This window comes from Cynocephalus volans, chromosome 3, assembly GCF_027409185.1.
Source record: "Cynocephalus volans isolate mCynVol1 chromosome 3, mCynVol1.pri, whole genome shotgun sequence".
NCBI classification, from domain to species: domain Eukaryota; kingdom Metazoa; phylum Chordata; class Mammalia; order Dermoptera; family Cynocephalidae; genus Cynocephalus; species Cynocephalus volans.
Window position 1 is genome coordinate 10,480,083 of NC_084462.1, and position 21,837 is coordinate 10,501,919.

Genomic DNA, 21,837 nt, shown 5'->3' on the forward strand with positions numbered 1-21,837 from the left:
AAAAAGGTGGAAAGACATACCATGCTCTTGGATGGGAAGAATTAACATCATGAAAATGTCCATTCTATACAAAGCAATCTACAGATTCAATGCAATCCCTGTCAAAATACCAACGACAATTTTCAAAGAAATAGAAAAATCAATCCTAATATTCATATGGAACAACCAAACCCCAAATAGCCAAAGCAATCCTGAGCAAAAAAATAAAGCCTGAGGCATAGCAGTACCTGACTTCAAATTATATTACAAAGCTATTATAATCAAAACAGCATGGTACTGGCATAAAAAGTAGTAGATAGAAAGAAATAATCAAGACCACTTGGATCAATGGATCATAATGGAAAACCTGGGAATCAACCCACATACTTACAGCCAACTGTTCTTTGACAAAGGCAGCAAGACCATACACTGGGGAAAAGACTGCCTCTTCAATAAATGGTGCTTGGAAAATTGGACATCCATATGCAGAAGAATGAAACTGGACCTGTACATCTCACCATATTCTAAAATCAACTCAAAATGGACTAAAGACTTAACTGTAAGATCTAAAACCATAAAACTACTAAAGGAAAACATAGGGGAAACACTCCGGGAAGTAGGACTGGGCATAATCTTTATGAATAAGACCCCAAAAGCACAAGCAGCAAAAGAAAAAATAAATAAATGGGATTATATCAAACCGAAGAGTTTCTGCACAGCAAAAGAAACAATCAACAGAGTGGAAAGTCAACCTACAGAATAGGAGAAAATATTTGCAAACTATACAGCCAACAAGGGATCAATATCCAGAATATGCAAAGAACTCAATCAACTATACAGTAAAAAAACAGATGAATAGACATTTTTCAAAAGAAGACATACAAATGGCCAACAGTACCTTAAAAAGTGTTCAGCATCATTAGTCATCTGAGAAATGTCATTGAAAACCACATTGAGATATGATCTCACCCCAGTTAGACGGTCATTATTAAAAAGACTAAGAATAACAAATGCTGGTGAGGATACTGGGAAAGGAGAACTCTTCTATACTGTTGGTGGGACTGTAAATTAGCACAACCATTATGGAAAGCAGTACAGAGGTTCCTCAAACAACTACAGATAGAGCTACCATATGATCCAGCAATCCCACTAGTGGGCATATATCCAAAGGAATGGAAATCATCATGTTGAAGGGATACCTGCACTCCCATGTTCACTACAGCTCTATTTACAATAGCCAAAATATGGAACCAACCTAAGTGTCCATCAGCATATGACTGGATAAGGAAAATGTGGTATATATATACAATGGAATACTACTCAGCCATAAAAAAGAATGAAATACTGCCATTCACAGCAACATGGATGAATCTGGAGAAAATTATGTTAAGTGAAATAAGCCAGACACATAAAGAGACATACTGCATGTTCTCACTTACAACTGGCTGCTAGGAAGGAAGGAAGGGAAGGAGGGAGGGAGAGAGGGAGGGAGGAATGAAGGAAAGAAAGAAAGAAAAGACCATAATAATCCATTGAATTGTCTGAAGTAGAGAACAAACCTAAGGATACTAGAGATGGTGCAGACAAAGGGAGGGGGTTTGGGAAGTGATAGGTTGGGTAAAGGGCATAAAGAAAAATCAAAAATTGTAATAATGATGTTAATAATAAATAATAAAAATTTTTAAGAAACTAAAAAAGAAAATTATTAAAAAAAAGTTCATGTAAGGAAAAAACTCAACTTTAAAACTACACAAAAACATTTATTTAAAGTAGTTCATAGTCCAAATTTTGCACAGTAAAAGAAGATTTTTAGAAGCACGTATGGGAAGTTATCATTATAACCTTGGGCTTGGAAACAATTTTTTAAAAAGAAACACAAGGCATTAAACATTAAAAAAAATTCATGAATTTAGTTTTGGTAAAGAACCTCTCTTCATCGAAAGACAATACTAAAAATGTGAAAAAGAAAGCCACACAGAGAAAAGATATTTGCAATGCACATATTTGACATGGAATTCACTTAAGACTATAGAAACAGCAACCACTAAGTTTTATTAGATAAAGACAAATAACCCAATAAAGCAATGAGCTTAACCAGTGCATCAAACCTGCACATCACAATAGGAAGACGAAACAGTCAAACACATGAAAGGTGTCCGAATTATTAGTCCTTAGGGAAATAAAAATTGAATCCTCCCAGATATTGCTCCCTAACCAGAATGGCTACAATTTAAAAGATAAACATCAGGTGCTGGCAAGAATGAGTACAAGTAGAATACTTGTACATTTCATAGGAGTATAAATTAATAAAGCCACTAGGAAACTTTTTTCCCTGATAACCCAGAAATTCCACTTCTCAGTACATATTCAAGAGAAATGCATGCTTATGTTTATCTTCCAAAAAGTGTGTGATTATAGCAGTTTTATTCATAATAGCCAACCAATGGAAACAGCCCAAGTATTCAGCAGCAAAATGGTTAATTCAACAGTGATACATTTATACAATGGAGTACATTCAGCAAAAAATAATTAATTAAAAAAAGGAAAGGGGCACTAAAAAAACCCCTATTACACAAAACAATATGAACGTTAGAAATGTTAAGCAGGCCCTGGCCTGTGGAGGTGATCCCAGCAGTACCCCATAGCAGAGGTGACCCCTCCACACTCCTTGGACCCATAAGGTAGCACCAGCCCATGCGCCCCAGCCCACTGAGGTGAGCCCAGCAAAACCCCATGGCAGGAGTGCCCCCTCACCTCCCCTTGGACCCAGAGGGGAGCACCAGTGCATGAGGTCTGATTTGCCTAGGTGAGCCCAACATTACTGCATGTCACTGGGGGCTCATTCTATGACCACAGATTCTGGAACAGGACCCAAGGTGGTTTAACATCACCACCACACCTACCGTCAAGCAAAGACAATTCACCACCACAGTCGCATCCAGGGCCACTCCACAGCTAACCTCAGTATAACAGAAGAAGCAAACCCTCTACCAAGTGACCAAAAATCAACAAAAAATATAAGAACTACAAATAAACAAAAAGAAATGACACCACAAAAAGAATACAATGATACTCCAAAGTCAGACTCCATAGAACAGGGAATCATTGAAATGTCTGAAAAAGAATTCCAAGCAATGATCTTTAAAAACTTGAAGAAATAAGGGAAGACTCAATTAGAGAACACAATGAAACAAGAAAAAATATCCAGAATATGAAGGAGGAAATCTACAAAGAGATTAATACCTTTAAAAAGAGTGCAGCAGAACTTCTAGAAATGAAAGATTCACTTGATGAAATAAAAAACACAACTGAGAGCTTGAATAGCTCAGTAGAGCAAGCAGAAGAAAGAATTTCAGAGTTTGAAGATGGTCTTTTTGAAATAACTCAGGCAGACAAAAAAACAAAGGAAAAAATAATTTAAAATAATGAGGAAAATCTAAGAGAGATAGCAGACAATCTTAAGGACTCTAACATCCGAATCATGAGTATTCCTGAAGGGGAGGAGAAAGGATAAGGTATTGAAAATCTATTCAAGGAAACAGTAAATGAAATCTTACCAGATGTAGGGTGAGATACAGACCTTCAGATCCAGGAAACTCAAAGGTCCCCAAACAGGTTCAATCCAAAAAGATACTCCCCAAGACACATAGTTAAATTTGCAAAGCTCAAAGACAAAGTGAGAATAAGCAGCAAGAGAAAAGCATCAGGTCACTTATAGGAGAACCCACATCAAACTAATAGCAGACTTCTCAAATGAAATCCTACAGGCAAGAAAGTGGAGTGATATATTCAAAATACTAAAAGAAAAAAAATTGCCAGCCAAGAATTCTTTACCCAGCAAGGCTCTCCTTCAGATATGAGGGAGAAATAGTGTATTTCCCAGACAAACAAAAGTTGTGAGTTCATCACCACATGACCACCCCGGCAAGAAATTCTCAAGGGAGTCATTAATCTGGAATCTGAATAACTGTGACCACCATCACAAATACACAACAAAGAGCAAAACCCACTGTTAAAACAAAAATGCCAGCAAGAAAGAGAAAGAAGCTAAATCATCTCACCTTAAATTTCGAGCTAACATTGAAGAAGAGAAGTAAAAGGGGAAATAATGATCAAAAGATATTTAAACCATCTAAACAAGAAGCAATTAAATGACAGGAATTAAGCAACACTTGTCAATAACCACCCTAAATATGAATGGACTAAACACCCCATTCAAAAGACACAGACTGACTGATTGGACTAAAAAGCTAGACCCAAGTATATACTGTCTTCAGGAGACCCACGTCACCTGTAGAGACACACACAGACTAAAAGTGAAAGGATAGAAAAAGATATACCATGCAAATGGAAACCGAAAACGAGCAGGAGTAGCTATTCTTCTATCAGACAAAATAGACTTTAAACCAAAAAACATAAAAAGAGACAAAGAAGGCTACTATTTAATGATAAAAGGATCAATCCAGCTAGAAGACATAATGATCATAAATATATATGCACCCAATACTGGAGCACCGAGACATATAAAGCAAACACTCTCAGACCTAAAGAAAGAAATAGGACTTAATACATTAATAGTGGGCGACCTGAACACCCCTCTCTCAGTATGGGACAGATCTTCCAGGCAACAAGTCAACAAAGAGACACAGGATTTAATCTACACCTTAGACCAACTGGACTTGGCAGATATACACAGAACATTTCAACAACATGGTTGAGCCTGGAGAAGCTTATGTTGAGTGAAATAAGCAAAGCAGAGAAGAATAAATACCATGTGTACTCACTCATATATGGGAGCTGAGAGAGAAAAGAGGAAGGAAAGAAAGACCACAGTATTGCATTGGTCTTGCAGAGGGAGAGAACATTACTTGGGCTACAAACTGGAGTTGGTGGGGAGTGTGGGAGGGGAAAGGGGTGGGGGAGAGAGGTGGGGATAATTGGGTGGGGGACACGGGGTACAAAAGCAATTTCTGGTAATGGACATGCTGCCAGTATGAATCTGGCCCTCACATCATGCCATGAGGGGTGACAATCAGCTTTGTATCTCATGAATATTCATAATAAAATCAATCAATCAATAAATAAAAAGAATGTTAAGCAAATAAGCCAGATAAAAATCATGGGGAGGCCTACTCGGGGGGAGAATGGGAAGGGATGGACGAACCAGTACGAAATTATGCTATCTACCCTAAGTGAATCATTGCACAGTATACGCATGTGTTGAAACAACACACCATTCCCCATAAAAATAAATATAAATAAAACTGGGGGAAAAGCATATATCCTGTATAATTCCATATACGTAAAGTTCAAGAACAGAAAAACGTAAGTAAATCAAGAAGGACGGAGGCAGGATACCTAGGAAACAGGATTCTACAAAGAAGATGCCCTTGACAATGAAATTTATTGTCCAGGGAAGTCTGAGATAACAGCTATGAAGCACGTCTAGAGAGCACATTCTACTGAAGATGGAGGGCTCTGGCACTATTTCCAGAAGAAAATATGAAAGCAGAAGATTATTTTACCATATTTATAAAATATGAGGATCGTTGGAAGGTTTGGGGAGATATCACAATAAATATGTAAATCTAATAGTAGAAAATTGGGCAAATAATTAAAGGAAATACAAATAGTTGTTCGAGAAAATATATAATACAATGATTGGCTTAACAATGAACATTTCTAATAAATCATGATAATGATAATAAAAGTAATGAATATTACTTTAATCTAAAGTTAAAGTAACTTCTTTGTCAATTTCTAGGAAAAAACCCATATCACATCTACCAAAACAGGTAATCAACAGAAAACTTCAAAGAGATAAGTCAGAAAGCAGTAATAAACACATTTTAAAATATAGAAAGTACCAGATAAAAGTTAAAACAGTTAAAAGTTATTACTTGTGAGAAGGAAGATTAAGTAGTAGGAAGAATTAGCACAAGGTGCTTCCATTTTAAATATGAGCTTCGTGATGGCCTTTGTTTTTAATTACGTGCACCCGTTATTTGATGAAAATAAAATTAATGTCTAAACATATAAAATTAAGAACTAGATGTTTATAATGTAGGAAATCAAAATACCTGCTGGACAACAGTAAAACTAATCAATCTTCTATTCCCAATGGGATATGTAGTGGATCGAATTATGTCCCCCCCCAAACTCAATGAAACTTGAATTGTGTCCCCCAAGTTTTATGTATGAGAAACTTAGCCCCCACTGTGACTGTTAAGAGGGTGGGAAATCCTATTATAATTGAAAAGGTGGGGCCTTGAGATGATTGGATTGTAGGACCATGCAGTAGTGAATAGATCAAAAATGGTGGTGAGGGTTGTGGTTCTGAGGGCTTTAAAAGAGGAGAGTCTGCCTCTCTCTCTCTCTGCTTCCACCATCTTGCAATGTGAGACCCCTGGGTCACCACTGCCACCACCAGATGGACTTTGGACTTCCCAGCCTCAGAAACTGTAAGCAATAACTTTCACCTAATTTCAGGTATTCTGTTATAGCAACACAAAACAGACTAATACAAGACATATACTTTTTGACTTTTTTTTTTTTATCGATATACAATGTAGTTGATTTTCATGTTCCTTTACCAATTCCTCCTTTACCTCCCTCCCTCTCCCTGCCATCAACATCATATCTGTTCACTTAGCAAGTCCAAGGAATTATTGTGATTGTTGTGTCTCCCCCATTTCTTTGTTTGTATATTTATTTTTATAAGCTTCCACAAATAAGTGAGAATATGCAGTATTTCTTTTTCTGTACCTGGCTTATTTCACTTAATATAATTTTCTCTAAGTCCATCCATGTTGCTGCAATGGTAGTATTTCATTCTTTTTTTACAGCAGAGTAGAATTCCATTGTGTAGATATACCACATTTTCCATATCCACTCGTCCAAAGATGGGCATTTAGGCTTGTTCCAACTCTTAGCTATTGTAAATAGTGCTGCAATAGACATGAGAGTACAGGTATACCTTCAGCATAATGATTTCCATTCCTTTGGGTTTATTCCCAGGAGTGGGATAGCTGGGTCATATGGTAGTTCTATCTGTAATTGTTTGAGGAAGCTCCGTACCATTTTCCATAAAGGCTGCACCATTTTGCAGTCCCACCAACAGTGCAGGAGGGTTCTTTTTTTCCACATCATCACCAGCACTTACCATTCTCAGTCTTTTGGATATAAGCCATCCTAACTGGAATGAGATGATATCTCAAAGTGGTTTGGATTTGCATTTCCTGAGGGTTGAGTGATGTTGAGCATTTTTTCATGTGTCTGTTGGCCATTTGTATATCTTCCTTTGAGAAAAGTCTATTCAACTCCTTTGCCCATTTTTAAATTGGGTTACTTGTATTTTTGCTGTTAAGTTGTTTGAGTTCTTTGTATGTTCTGGATATTAATCCTTTGTCGGATGTATAGTTTGTAAATATTTTCTCACACTCTGTTGGTTGTCTTTTCCCGCTGTTAATTGTTTCTTTGGTTGTGCACAAGCTTTTTAGTTTGATATAATCCTCTATTTTTCCTTTTGTTGCCTGTTCTTTTGGGGTTGTATTCATAAAGTCTATGCCCAATCCTACTTCCTGAAGTGTTTCTCCTATGTTTTCTTTAAGGAGTTTTATTGTTTCAGGACATATATTTAATTCTTTAATCCATTTTGAGTTGATTTTGGTAAATGGTGAGAGGTATAGGTCTAGTTTCATCCTTCTACATATGAATGTCCAAGTTTTCAAGCACCATTCACTGAAGAGGCAGTCTCTTCCTCAGTGTGTTGTCTTGGTGCCTTTCTCAAAGAACAGATGGTTGTAGGTGTATGGGTTGATTTCTGGATTCTCTATTCTGTTCTATGGTCCCAATGTGATATTAACTGTTGTATATTCTATCTTCTCAGATGCATATTTTGTCACTGATGTAATTGCACTGATGGATTTCAAATAGTGTTTACTTTTTATCTACTACCAGGAGTAATCCAAAAATTTAGCAACATAAATAATTTGTACAGTTCTCCCTCAGTATTTATAGAGATTTGTTTCCCAAACCCCACCAGGTACAAAATCCATGAATGTTCAAGTGCCTTATATAAAATTATATATTTGTATATAACCTATGCATATTCTCCCATATACATTAAATCATCTCTAGATTAATCATAATACTTAATAACGCTGTGTAAATAGTTGTTATACTGTATCATTTTTAATTTGTATTTTTTTATTGTTGCATTGTTATTTTTGTTGTTTTTCTTCCTGAATATTTTCTATCCACAGTTGGTTGTATCTGATTGAGGAACATGTGGATATGAAGAGCTAAATCCATTTATACTTATTTGGAAAGAGAAATTATGGTTGGTTTTGGTCCTATTTTCAGAAAAACTCTGGGTTTATTTATATTTACAACTGTATGAGAGGCAATCTATTAACAGAAAACCTGCTAGTAATCCATGGTTAATAAAGTACATTGTTATGATAATGGTGGTGCTGAATTCTTTGGCCTGATACAGAAAAAAATGTTTAATAATGGATATTTGTAAAATTTATGCTCTGTTTTGTTACATAGTAAGATTTTGATTTTAGATATACACATTCTGGAAACATCCCCAAGGAGAAATGTAGCATGAAGCCCAGCAGAATAGATATTGTAAATGTGGGGGGAAAATGGTATCTACTATCAGGTATTATTTGTCCTAGCCCAAACAATTTTTTTTATTAATGCTAAGTTACCTTGTAGAAATAATAAATGGGCTACAAGTACCTAACTCCTACAAAACAAGGCTTACAAGGAAACCCATATTCAAGCAACAGTTACATCTGGGAGTAGCCTATTGTGGATTGAAATGATGGTCCAGATAGATTTTACAGAAATAGCTCATTTTGAATTTTTTCCCAATGGTACACTTCATGTATTCTTTTTATTATCTTAAATTAGAAAAAATAAATTCTTCGTGAATGTAAAATTTAGGGAAAACCAAAAGAGGCCATATGCTGCTCATCAGTTTATAATTTACGAATAACTTCCTATTTCTCTCGGGAGATTATTTGATTTCTTTACAGAGAGCTAGGAGGCTCTGTATAATCCAGCCTTGCCTGCCTATCTGATCTCTTTCTGCCTACTTACTGCTAACCTTCCAACACCCTTTAACGTGCCAGTATAATCCCTCCATGAGTTTTCTCTCATCCTTCAAGTGAAATTGATTTTGGCCTGCAGACTCAAGAAATAGCAAGTAGCAGAGACAGGTACATGGCCCGGCCCCCAGGGAATCGATTTGGCTAAGTCGCAAAGAAGTAGTCAAGAGAGTGCAGAAATCACACCACACTTGATCCCTGATCAATATCTAACACACTGACCTGCTTCTACTTAGAAATTGTGATTTAGGGGGCCGGCCCGTGGCTCACTCAGGAGAGTGTGGTGCTGATAACACCAAGGCCACGGGTTTGGATCCTATATAGGGATGACCGGTTCGCTCACTGGCTGAGTGTGGTGCTGACAACACCAAGCCAAGGGTTAAGATCCCCTTACCAGTCATCTTTTAAAAAAAAAAAAAAAGAAAAGAAATTGTGATTTAGACTAGCCCCACCACCTCCCGTGAGGACAAGCAAGGTGGCAGAATTCCCCTTTGTCTAGTTTGCATGATAAGCAGAAATGCAAAACTTTATCCTTCCAAAAGGTACTGCCGTATTTCTCCAGCTGGTCTTACTTCGAGATATTTTGACTCATTTTCAGGAGCCCACCCCTCTTCTATGTCTTCTGCCATTAGCTGTGTTGTGTTTAAAAGTACATTTGATTTAAAAAATCAATTATAATATCCTTATGTGATAGCAAACAAAATTTAGTAGGAAAGTTCTCCTGCCTCAGTTACCTAAAATGTTTTTTAAGTGTATAGTATTTACTAATACCCACTAAAACAGAAGGGAGGCAAGACATTCATTCAAATTTTCCTATTTGTATCTACTTACCTAACTGAACTAAGGATGCTATGACCTCTATTGTTTACCCCATTTAATCTTATTTTATAATCATGCCATGTTCTTGTTCTGCATAAAGAAATCTCTAAACCAGATGAGATTTTTTTTAAACAAGAGGTCTTCAACTTTGCTTCCAATTTTATTTAATTGCTAAAAGAGTTTAAATAGGATTTTCTATGCCAGTAAAGTTGTTTTGAATCCTTTAGCCAATGTTTAGTTTAAAAAATATTATTAGGTAAGAATCAGGGATTATACTGAAAGTTATTTTATTTTGAGGGTATGAGGAAGAATGGGGTAGAAATAAGGTGAAATGGGACAATTGCCATATGTTGTCAACTGCATTTGTCTTTGAATTAAAGAAAAATAGCATTTGCTGGAAAAATTAGATTTCTCCTAAAATTACAACACAGACAAGAATATTGATGAAAAACATTAAATACAGAATACAGAAAATGCAAAGGAGGACTTCTTTATATATAGCAAATTTGAAGGCAGAAGGAAATGTAATATTTGATATTAAATTGTACTTTCCTAAGTTTTTAAAAATGTGATTAAGTCTAGTTTCACTGGAAGTTTTATAAAAGCATATTTTAAAAATAGCTTTGCTGCTGAAGAAATGTTTAATGAAAGAAAGAACAAATAAAAAACAGAACCCAAGAATCCTGCCCTTGATTGATGTACCATTAATACAGAGAGATAGAAAAAAAATAGAATGTGAATTACATTAGTCAAATTTTCTTGTTTTAATAATGTGCTATCGTTATGTAAGACGTTAGTGGAAGCTTGGCAATTGGTACATAGACTTCTCTGTACTATTTTTATAACTTCTTGTGAGTCTAATAATTTTAAAATAGAAAGTGAACAACAAAGTAGAATGGCTGACATAAAAAAACAGGTTTTTGTCATAAAGATATTAAGACACACATGAAATAAGGCTGTGGTATCTATAGAAATGTTTGTCCAGGGCCACTGCATACTACTGAATGGTTTTTGCCTACTATAAGGTCCCCTGGGTTGATTTAAGCAAATATCTAGCCCACCCTGTCTTAGCCAATATGACTGCTTCCCACCCACAAGAAGAGAAGCATCATTCTAATTTAACTTACAGCCCTTCATGGGCTTAAGCAGGTTTCTCAATCTCAGCACTACTGATGTTCAGGGATAGATAATTCTTTGTTGTACGGGGCTGTCCTGTGCTTTGTAGAATGTTTTGCAGCATCCCTTGCCTCTACTCTCTAGATGCCAGTAGCATCTTCCCCCTGCCATTGTGACAATCAAAATGTGTCCAGACATTGACATTTCCTAAGGGACAAAATTGCCCCCTGATGAGAACTACTGACATACAGAGAAAGTGATTTTGATGACATCCCACCCCTAAAATACCAAACTGAAGTCCATTAAAGGTACAGTTGGTTTACCTCTAAAAGACAACATCTCCAGCTGCAAAATGTCTACAATCAACTCCTGCTTTATTTAGATCTGTTACCCAGTTCTTACATTAATATATAATGCATAAAATACCATGCAAATGGCATAACTATGAAATAGGGCAAAATATTAAGGAGATTTGTAACTTTCCTGAGTAGAGAGAGAATAGAAGAAAAAGTTTGCCATGAAAATGCCATGGAAACAGCTTGAATAATGAACAAGATCTATAGCAGTTCTATATGCCCAAACAGCTCTTATGTGTAATCTGCCTCTTTCTCCTGATGAGTCCTGATGCATGAAATTAACCTAGGGTATGTGAATCTGTCAGTCACGTTTATGATGGTCACTGCAAAGAATGGACAATGAATGCTAGACAGAAGAACACGTGCTTTTGATTGGACAAATGAGATGGCTTTGTTTATTGCTATATCAATGACATCCTTTTTTCTTTCTCCTGAAAAGTTGACTGGTGCTGCCTAGAAATCACCAATTTAAAGTGGAGCATCACAGATAGCTTTCAAGGGGAAGAAATTATTTTGGGCAAGTCACTTTCCCTCTGGTTCAATGTTGTCATCTGCCAGAGTAGAAGATCACATTTGTGATCATTAATGTGCTTTTCAGCTTTAAGTTTCTATGAATATCTTTAGAAAATAAAAATGGACTTCTAATTTTCATATGGTTGGTTGAGGGCAGAACCAAGAAGTGTCAAGTAAGGTGTCCATGAGAAGTAATTAAAATGATACGAAAGGTGAGACAAATCTTCTGAGAGGAAGCCCTGCTCTTTAGAATCCATTCTCACCTTACCAGGAGGTTTGGAGAGACTGAGATCGAAAAGAAAAAAAAAAACCCTAAAATATGAAGGTGATGCAATGACCGCCAGTAAAGAAAATGGGCATATTCAAATTGCAAAGTTCACACTGGGGGGAAAAAATTCAGCACAGGCAATGCAGAGACTTACATCAGCTCTTCTAGGTTGCACATTGAGTCCTTCAGCGTCTCACACAGGTGCCTGACATTAGTATAGGAGAGACTAGTGGCATACAGGTTCAGGTATTTCAGATGAGAGTTATGAATAATTGCCTTAAAAAAGTCTGAATAATTTCCAAAGTTAGGCATACAATTAAACCTGCAAAAAATAAGAAAATAGTAATAGTCATGCAATGAGATTTCAGCACAAAACAAGATACCCCTTATGATTCTTCCTGCCTTCCCTGCTTAGCATAACAACACTGTTTCTGGAATACTGGTTACTCCTGCTCACGGATTATTTCACGCTGGGATCTTCAGACACCAGATGAGCACAGAGGCTCAAGCTGCTTAGATCGCTCCTGTTTCCTCACAGTATCTCCACTTCTTCAAGATACCATACGTATTATTAGAAAAATGAGTCAGACTTATTCAATACTGAACTTTAAGTCCCATGAAGACAGAAACAAACTATGTATGTAATTCTTAGTGTTTCTAGATCTAGCACATTGTTTCACATAAAATAGAGATGCACATATTTGAATTAATACTCCAAGCAAGACTGTGTTTCAAGAAAATGAGCCATTTCTGTTTAAAAATTAAGAGTTTTTTTTTTCCCTAAAAGAGGTAATGTATGTAGTGTCTAAAGACTCAGGCTCCAGAGTTTAAAAAGACTAGATTCAAATTTTTGCTTTTCTCCCTGTTACTTTTGCAAGGTTGGGCAAATTACCTAACTTCTTTGGGGTCTAGTTTCTTCATGAAACAAATAGATATTGTCATGATAATTAATAAACATTTATTGCAGTGCCTGAAACATGGTCAACTCATATTGGTTTTGATTTTAATATATACATATGTGTGTTTATTCATATGTGTATATTAAATATATTAATATATACATATGTCCGTATAAACACACATGTGTATTTATAAACTAGACATAAATGCACAGTCAGCTCTCCATATCTGTGGGTTCTGCATCCCTGGATCCAACCAATCACGGATTTAAAATATTTTAAAAGTTAATTGCATCTGTATTGAACATGAACAGACTATTTTTCTTGTCATTATTCCCTAAGCAATACAGAATAATGATGATTTACACAGCATTTTTATTGTATTAGGCATTATAAGTAATCCAGATATGATCCAAAGTATACAGGAAGATGTGCATAGATTACGTGCAAATATTATGCTATTTTATATCAAGGACTCGAGCATCTACAGATTTTGGCATCTGTGGTAGGTCCAGGAACCAATTTTCCACAGATACCAAAGGACAACTATTTATAAACTATTAAACACATACATATCTGGCTTATAAATGCATATATATGTAATTAGATATTTGTGTATTTATTAATCATATATGTGTCTGTTAATCATATATATATATATATATATATATATGACTCCTGGTATCATAATAGCAAATCGAATACATCCTGGCTTCTCCTCTCCTAATCAACTTTTGGAAATAATAGAGAATTTAAAAAGTAAACATTCTGCCATATTCAAGCTAGAATGGAAATTACAGTCAGGCTAGAAACAAAAGAAAAAACGTATTGAAGAGGAAAATGGCAGGTTGGAAGAATTGTATAAATTACTGGCAGAGGGATGCCCTAAATGGATGAGTGATTCCCGGAGTGCTTCCTGTGCAGAGATGGAGGGAGCTAGGAGCTGGTGTCAGCAAGGTGGGATGTAAAGGGTTTTATGAGAGGAGGGTTATCATAGTCAAGATAAGATAGGCTGACGTAACTAACAGGTAAAAGTGCTAACACACACACACACACACACACACACACACACACACACACACACACAAAAAAAAAAAAAAAAAAAAAAAAAAAAAACCCAAAATGGAAACCCATTGATATCTGGAGACACCTATGAAACATAAGGGTGGCAAAAAGGACAGGAAGGGGCCCAAGCTACCAAATCACTGAAAACATTGTGATTCATGACCCAGGGAGCTGCAATGGACTCCAACCCCAGGCTGGCAGTAAATATTGAGTAAGCAGACAATACGGTGGGAAAATCATCATGAAGATAAACATGGAATCAAGAATCATCACCAATTAAGGATCATTGACCTTGTGGGAAGAAGACAAACTAAGATGGAAAAGTTGACTACAACAATTTATTGTCTATTTGCTTTGTTAACTCTTTTTCCTTAAGTATAAGTTTTCCCTTAACTATAAAGAAAAAAAAAAAAAGGTAACAAAGCAAATAGAAACAGGACCTGCTGTAACCAATCCAGCTGAGTGAAGAGAGTTTCTGGAGGTAGAGTTGTGGCAGTGGTGATTGAGAGAAGTAGCTTGATTCTTTGGTTTATTTAAGGTATCACACATGAATCAGTATATTCAAAGTACTCTGCCTCCAACATTCCCTAAACCCTGAACTTAGAAAAGCATTGAAATTAAAGTTGGAGAAATGAGCCCAGGCTTCTGGTTCTTTATTCATCTCAATAATTGCGTTTTTTGTGTGTTTCTCATATGCAGAAAAGAGAAGAAAAAACGTTTCTCAATTTCAAGACATATGGCTAGGTACTTTCAAAGAGAAATAAGCAAACTCTCACATCCTGCACTTAAATTCATATATTGAAAATGCATTGTAATCAAGCCAGTCCCCTACTTTAACATATTTTCTAGAATGAAAAACAGTTCAATGGAGGCCACTTTTGTGGCATCATTAGCAGTTCATTTCTGAGTCAGTTTCATTATATGAAATGAAGAAATTATTTCCAGAATGCATTCATTCAACAGATATTTAATGAGCCTTTATAGAACTCTGTATTTTGCTAGATGATGGGGGTATGAGGGTAAACAGGAGAGGTGTAACTTCTTACATTATGGCAGGTTAGTCAGCAGAGAAACATTGTATCCCCCAAGATCACCTCTAGGTTTGGTGACTTGCTGGGAAGTCTTACAAAACTTTGCATATAGTCATACTACGGCTGTGATTTTTTTTTTACAGTGAAAGGATACAAAGCAAAATCAGTCAAGGGAAAAGACATATAGAAAAAATCTAGAGGAAACCAGGCACAAATCTCCAAGAGTCCTCTTCCAGTCGAGTCACCAGATAAATCCCTCCAGCAACGAATCGTGACGTGTGAAATGCTGCCTACCAGGGAAGCTCATTAAAGAGTCAGTGTCCAGGATTTTTACTGCGGGGTTTATCACATAGGCACCCTTTGCCTAGCAATGTGCCAAAATTCCAAACTTGAAAAAGAAAACCAAGTGTCCAGCATAAACCACTTTGAACAGTTTAGAAAAAGTGAACCACTGTCAATGTGGTGGAAATTCTCCCCAAATCCAAGTTCCAAGACACCAGCCAAGAGCCAGCCTACCAAGCAGCCCTTTCTAGGGACAGCAGTCTCAAGTTTCCTATGTCGACTCTTTTCTGCACAAATACATTGGTCAATAATTAAACATGTGATAACTATTACCACCCCCCTGCCAAAATAAGGTGCTTTCCATGAAGAAGTGACCTTCAAACTGAGAAAAGAATTGGATCTGGCCAGAAAGTGATAAGGTAGTGGAGGTGAAAAAAAATTGCATGGCCCAGGCAAATCAAGGTTATCAAACTATCGGGGAATGACTGTGTGCCTTCCTATGCTTCTGGTACATTATCTGCATAAAGAAAATAATAATATTGTTATGAGAATGTTAAAAAATGAGGGAAATAATGCCCATATAGACACTAGCTCTGTGCTAAATAAATGTTTTATAAATGCTACCTATTCTCTATGCTTATTTTTATTATATTTCTCTTTTACAAGTTTAAGGCTATTTTCCCGTCTGTTCTCAGCATTCTTCCTCCTTCTTTACCTGGGAAACATCTATTCTTGGACCCATTAACATCCAAGAAAATGTCACCTCCTACCAGGAAAGTTCCCTCTTCAGTTCGCCAATTACATTTTATTTTATGTATCACTATACTTAACACATTGGATTGCAGATCTCCGTTTATGCATTGGTATTCCCCAAAAAGACAAACGTAGAGAGAAGAAAAATCTGCTATTTACTAAAGAACAGGTTAATATAACACTTACGTGAATCTTTGGAGCTTACAAGTGGGCTGAGCCAGTGCATTGCAAAGAATCATCATGGAGGCATCATTGAGACTACAGTTTTCCATATCTAACATCTGGAAGCTTTTGCTGGTGCTGAACACTGAGCACAGTTCTTGCCAATAGATGAGCTTCACATTGTGACTATGGGAGAAGAAAGACTGTGACTCTAAAATGTTTAAATTCAGTTCAAGACATTCTCAAAATAAGCAGAACACCATTCCCAAAGTCCTTGAAAGCTGATGGACATCCAGGCCTTATCAGGAAAATGTTAAGCCAGGTAAACTGAGTCAACATGGCATAATGGTTAAGTAAGTGGACCCTGAGTCAAAAGTAATTGGGATCAGTTACAGGTTGAGCCGCTCATTAGCCATGTGACCCTGAACAAGCTATTTGACCTTATTCTGCCTTCATTTCCTCTTCCTTTACATGAAAGGAACTGATTTTTATGTGAACATGGGTTATTTGGTGACCCCTCTGTGAACAGGAAACTGTATCCAAAAAGATTATTGTGAAGGGTGGTATGATTTTGAGAGCTGAAGCATGAACTGGTAATCTGAACCTGATGAAAAGATGTAAGGCAAAATAAGCAGAGGAAGAAGGCACATAGGCAGAATTGAGAGGAAACCAGGCACAAGCTTCCAAGAATCCCTTCCCAGCAGAGTCATCAGAACATGCTAAACGTGTCATGGGGAGGGAAAAAAAAGCACAGCCATGGCAACAATAAGAACTGCTTGGCTTTGGTGTTGCAAGGTTGCTCTCTAACCAACTGAGCCAAACTCATGTTGCCCTTATGAAGTAGATAAAAATTTTGTTCTTATACAGACGGATAAACTTCAAGACGCTGCTGCTCAGTCACACAGCTAGCAAATGTCAGTGCCAGGGCTCAAAAGGAAGCATTTCTGACTACCACGTCCATGCTTTTAAGCACAAAATATAAGAATCTATAAAATACCCATTGGCCACTGGAGCAAACTACAAGTACAGCATGTTTGTGGGCGTTGGGGGGATGGGATTAATAGATGGACTCACTGTGAGTTGGATTCAGAGTGATCTTGAAAGACATTGTCTAAACACAGGTGAAGTTTCTTCAAATTTTGGCAATGCTTTAGGCAGAATGAAGATATTACCAATTCTTCCATATTACCAATATAAATGGAAATCTCTTCAAATAAATCCATCACTTGTGTTACAAATTCTTTTTCCTGGGTTTCAAATAAACTGCCAAACAATTCCTGGAAATTCACCATTTTCTTATTGACTTCACAGTGACTTAAACTTTTAAGACATTCGGTTATTTCCTTTTTTATATCTTTGGACAACAGAAAACCAAAGGATTTCTCCAGCATGTTGATTGTTTCTTCATTTGATATTCCAAACACGAACACCCCCATCTGGGTCAAGTGGGTCTGAACATGAACCATACTTGCCGTTACAAGTTGGGTTACACTTCCAATGGCTGGGTTGGGGTTGTCTTTGGGTTGTTTGAGCAAATAGAACATAGCACCGCAAAACTCTTGAATATACACATGGTGGAAGGTAAAGCAGTCACCTCTCTTTTGAAGAAGTCTTATGCCCACCCACATCAAGACATCAGATTCAGTCACTTCATTCCTCCTAAGATCCTCATGGCAAAATACAAACGTCTGAGTCCATATTCCCTCTGCGGCCAAGGCACACAGGCTTTTCATTCGGGTTCTCTTCTGCTTAGGTGGACAATTCTCGCTTACTGCCTTGAATGCATTTGTTAAAAAGGACAAATACAAAGAGGTGGTGCTGTGGTAGGCAATATCAAGGTCTTCTCCCCTCTCTAGCTGCCATTTTATACAAGTACAGACCAACCAACACACAAGGGGATTCTGGCACAAGGTAAACAAGGGTCCAATATCACTTATAAATCTGAAGGCTTTCAAGGCATTATTTTTCTCACAGAAGAAGTGGGAGAAATACAACTTCCTTTCATGTTCAGAGAATCCTAGGACAGTTATGTATTTTGGATGCTGCAACAAGAAATCTTTTTTTTGCATAGACACCGTTCCTAATGCAATAAGTAGAGAAGACTCTGGAAGCAATTTTTTCTGCAGCAAACTGCTCAGAATGATTTGTGTTGGCTGTCTCTGTCTCCAGTCATTGCACAAATTAGTATTGAGTTTCAAGTCAAACTTCAGTTTCTCAAAGCCATCCATTATGAACAGGATTCTCTCTGGCTGAGAAAAAATGTCTTCAATTGTCTCTGAAGACTCAGGCCAGTCCCTGGAGATGAGTTCCACTAAGCTTGTCTCTGTAACGCAGTTCATTTCATAGACATTGAAGAAAAAAACAAAAGTGAACCTGTCCTTCCAGAAGTTTCCATCAGCCCATTCCAACATCACTTTTCTTAAAAGGGTTGTTTTTCCAATTCCTTCAGGACCTTTCAAAACCACAGTGAGAGGTCTAGCCTCCTCAGCAGTATATGTGTCCTTCAATTCTTTATACTCATTCTTCGTGGTTTCTTTGTAGAAATACTCAGGGACTTGAAGACAGGTTTCCTTCTCCCATATGAGATGGAATTTTTCCTTCATGTGCTTTCTGTATGGGTTTTGCTTATCTAAGTTAGAGAGAACAAAAGAGAAGACAGTTAAAAATGCACTCATTCTTTCATGTTCCTTGGAACAATTGCCACTGATTCACTTGAACATGTGTGTAAACAGTGATGTACATCTTTGGATAACCAGGTTGGTTAACTTTGTTTTGTTAGGATCATAATCTATCAGAAATCATGTTCATGGAATCACATGACCAAAACTAGAAGTCTGCCTCAGAATTATAGGCTATACAAATCTTAAATACTTGGAAATTACATTCCAATCTGGAAGAGAGGATGTGTCTCCCCAGCAGAAAATTTACAAGCATTACTATTTACCAATGGTCTGCCAGGAGTCAGAGCTGAGAGTGTTGCTATTGACTCTGTATATTGCATTTTCTCAAAAACCCATTAAGATTTATTCCATCTCCACTTTACACAAAAGTTTTGAGGGAGTTTATTTGACTTGACTAATTTGGGCTAATGAATAAATATTAAAGTCAGGTGTCTATCCATATCTGTCTGACTTGAAACTATAAGTCTAGGTTATTTATATTACAACATACTGACTGTATTTAATTTCAGAAATGCACCCCTGAACTTTCATTCTTTCAACTTGCCTTTATTGCATATCTTCTATTTTAAGGCAACAAATTAGGGGAAGTTAAAAAAACTTACAAATATAGACAAGAACCATAACTCACATTAAACAAATAAGCCCCTCAGTAGGTGAGCTAAGATAGATTTACCAATAACTAAAATACAAGGCATACTGCAACCAGAATCCAAAGACGCCTCTAAGACAGAATGGCCAAATCACTCAAATGAAGTATTTGATAAGTATTCTCTATGGAAAAGGGCACTTCATGTGGCCTTCATGCAAATTGGAATTTGGTAAACTTCAGATGAGGAAGTAAATTTTAAGGAGCTGAGGCTCAATTCCTTATTTTTCTAAAAGCCTATTTCTCGTTTATTCCATATGAGGATTATTAGAGTTCTTCCTAAAAGGCAGATTTTGTGATGCCAAGATCTGCTTGGCTACCACCAATGACTCCCCAATTCTTACACCTTACTTTCCTTCTCAACACAGTACTGAAGGGTCTTCAAAACACTTCCCAGTTACTCTCTAAAAAGACACCTGTCACCTAAAAAATGCCACATTATTTCTAGCTTCCTTGAATATTCTCATGCCTTTCCCTTTTGCCTGGGCAAATTTTAAATGTGGTGATTTACAAATGGCTAAATATAAAAGGATGGACAAAGATTTACTGGACAAATGGAAACTATAAGAAAGCAAGGGTTGCAATCCTGTACCAGATGAAGTAGATTTGAAATAAAAAGTATTAAGTGAGAAAAAAAGACACCTTATAATGTTAAAAGACACATTCCACAATAAAGCTATTATAGCTACAAATATATAGGCAATAAATAACACAGCAATCACAAAAGATGAAGGAGAAGTAGAAAGAAGCACAAAAATATTATACTCCAAAACTCTCAATATGAGACAGATCAAGTGGGAAAAAAATAAGAACAAAAAAGATTAAAATAACAGAATCAGTAAGTGCTATAGGTTAAATGTGTCCCCCAGTAGTTCATGTATTGGAAACTCAAATCTCCATTGTAACATTGTTAGGAGGGTAGGAAATTCTATTGCAGTAATTGAAAGGTGGGGCCTTTAGGAGGTGATTGATCCACTCATGGAGTAATGGGTGTGGTTCTGATGGCTTTATAATGAGAGTGAGTGAGGTTAACTCACTCTTGCTCAGCCCACTCTCACCACCTGATATCCTGCATTGCTGTAGAAGAAGGCCCTCGGCAGATGTGCCCTGGACCATGGACTTCCCTATCTCCCAAACTGTAAGAAATAAATTTTAATTCCTTATAAATTACCTACTCTCAAGTACTCAGTTATAAGCAATAGAAGCAGCCTAAAGTACAATAAGGTAGACATTTCGGCTATAAATCGAATGCAACACACTGATAGAGAATATGCATCTTTCTTAAGCATACACAGCATGTTCAAAAGTTGTTCATGTACTAGGGTGCGCGCACGCACACACACACACACACATACACAAAATCAGTGAGTTCCATAAAGTGAAAATACTACAAACAAGCCTCTCTGATCCCAATGCAATAAAACTCAATCTTTACTCTATGTCTTTACTTAATCTTTTAAATAACAGTAACACATTCATATCACCTACCCAGGACTCCCATTCTGCCTCATTACCTGTTTTCTAGAATTTTGTCTACCTAATAGGAGCCCATCCTGACAGTCCTCCCTGCTACCACTCACTCTACTCCTTCTCATTCTGCAGACTGCACTGAAGGCAACCTCCACTATAACAAATGTTTAGGCAATAGAGATGTGGAGCAGCTAACATTGTTTTCAGCATTTTATCTGTCACAGGTATGGATAATAATTGATAGCAGAATGGTAACTGGACTTAACTAGCAGCCCTGTCACATGACATTACACAGCAACCAGCAACAAAGGAGGGTAGTGCTGACAATGGTCAATTCCCCAGACCTGGGGGAACCCAGCTCGTGAGAACTACTCTTCAGCTGAGCCACTGTCTAAGTGTTCCTCCATGGAATTTGGCAGACTCGGGTCTGCTGTGCTTCAGAAATCTAGTGCTGACATGACGTCTGGTTGCCTTGCCATACAGAGCAATGTAACTACACTTTTTCTTAAGTATTTATTTTACTAAATGTTTGCACAAGTGCTTTTTTCAAGAAGTGTTATTCATGTGCTTGGCAAGTTTCATTCCATTACAAATTAAGCTTTGGGGCCACACAAACCCCAGAGATTATTACAGTACATGGCAAATAGCAAATGATTCTATTATTGAATTAAACTTATT

At 36.9% G+C, this 21,837-nt stretch overlaps 1 protein-coding gene across 1 annotated transcript in view; it reads right to left on the reverse strand.

The window, feature by feature from the left end:
* Window positions 1-21,837, reverse strand: part of LOC134371605 (NACHT, LRR and PYD domains-containing protein 9-like) — a 42,742-nt gene that overhangs the window by 17,803 nt on the left and 3,102 nt on the right. Inside the window, exons 2-4 of the mRNA XM_063088443.1 lie at window positions 17,437-18,991; window positions 16,387-16,548; window positions 12,325-12,492 (exon numbers count right to left, since the gene is read on the reverse strand). Coding sequence (XP_062944513.1) covers window positions 12,325-12,492; window positions 16,387-16,548; window positions 17,437-18,991 — 1,885 coding nt within the window. The remainder of the gene's footprint in view (window positions 1-12,324; window positions 12,493-16,386; window positions 16,549-17,436; window positions 18,992-21,837) is intronic.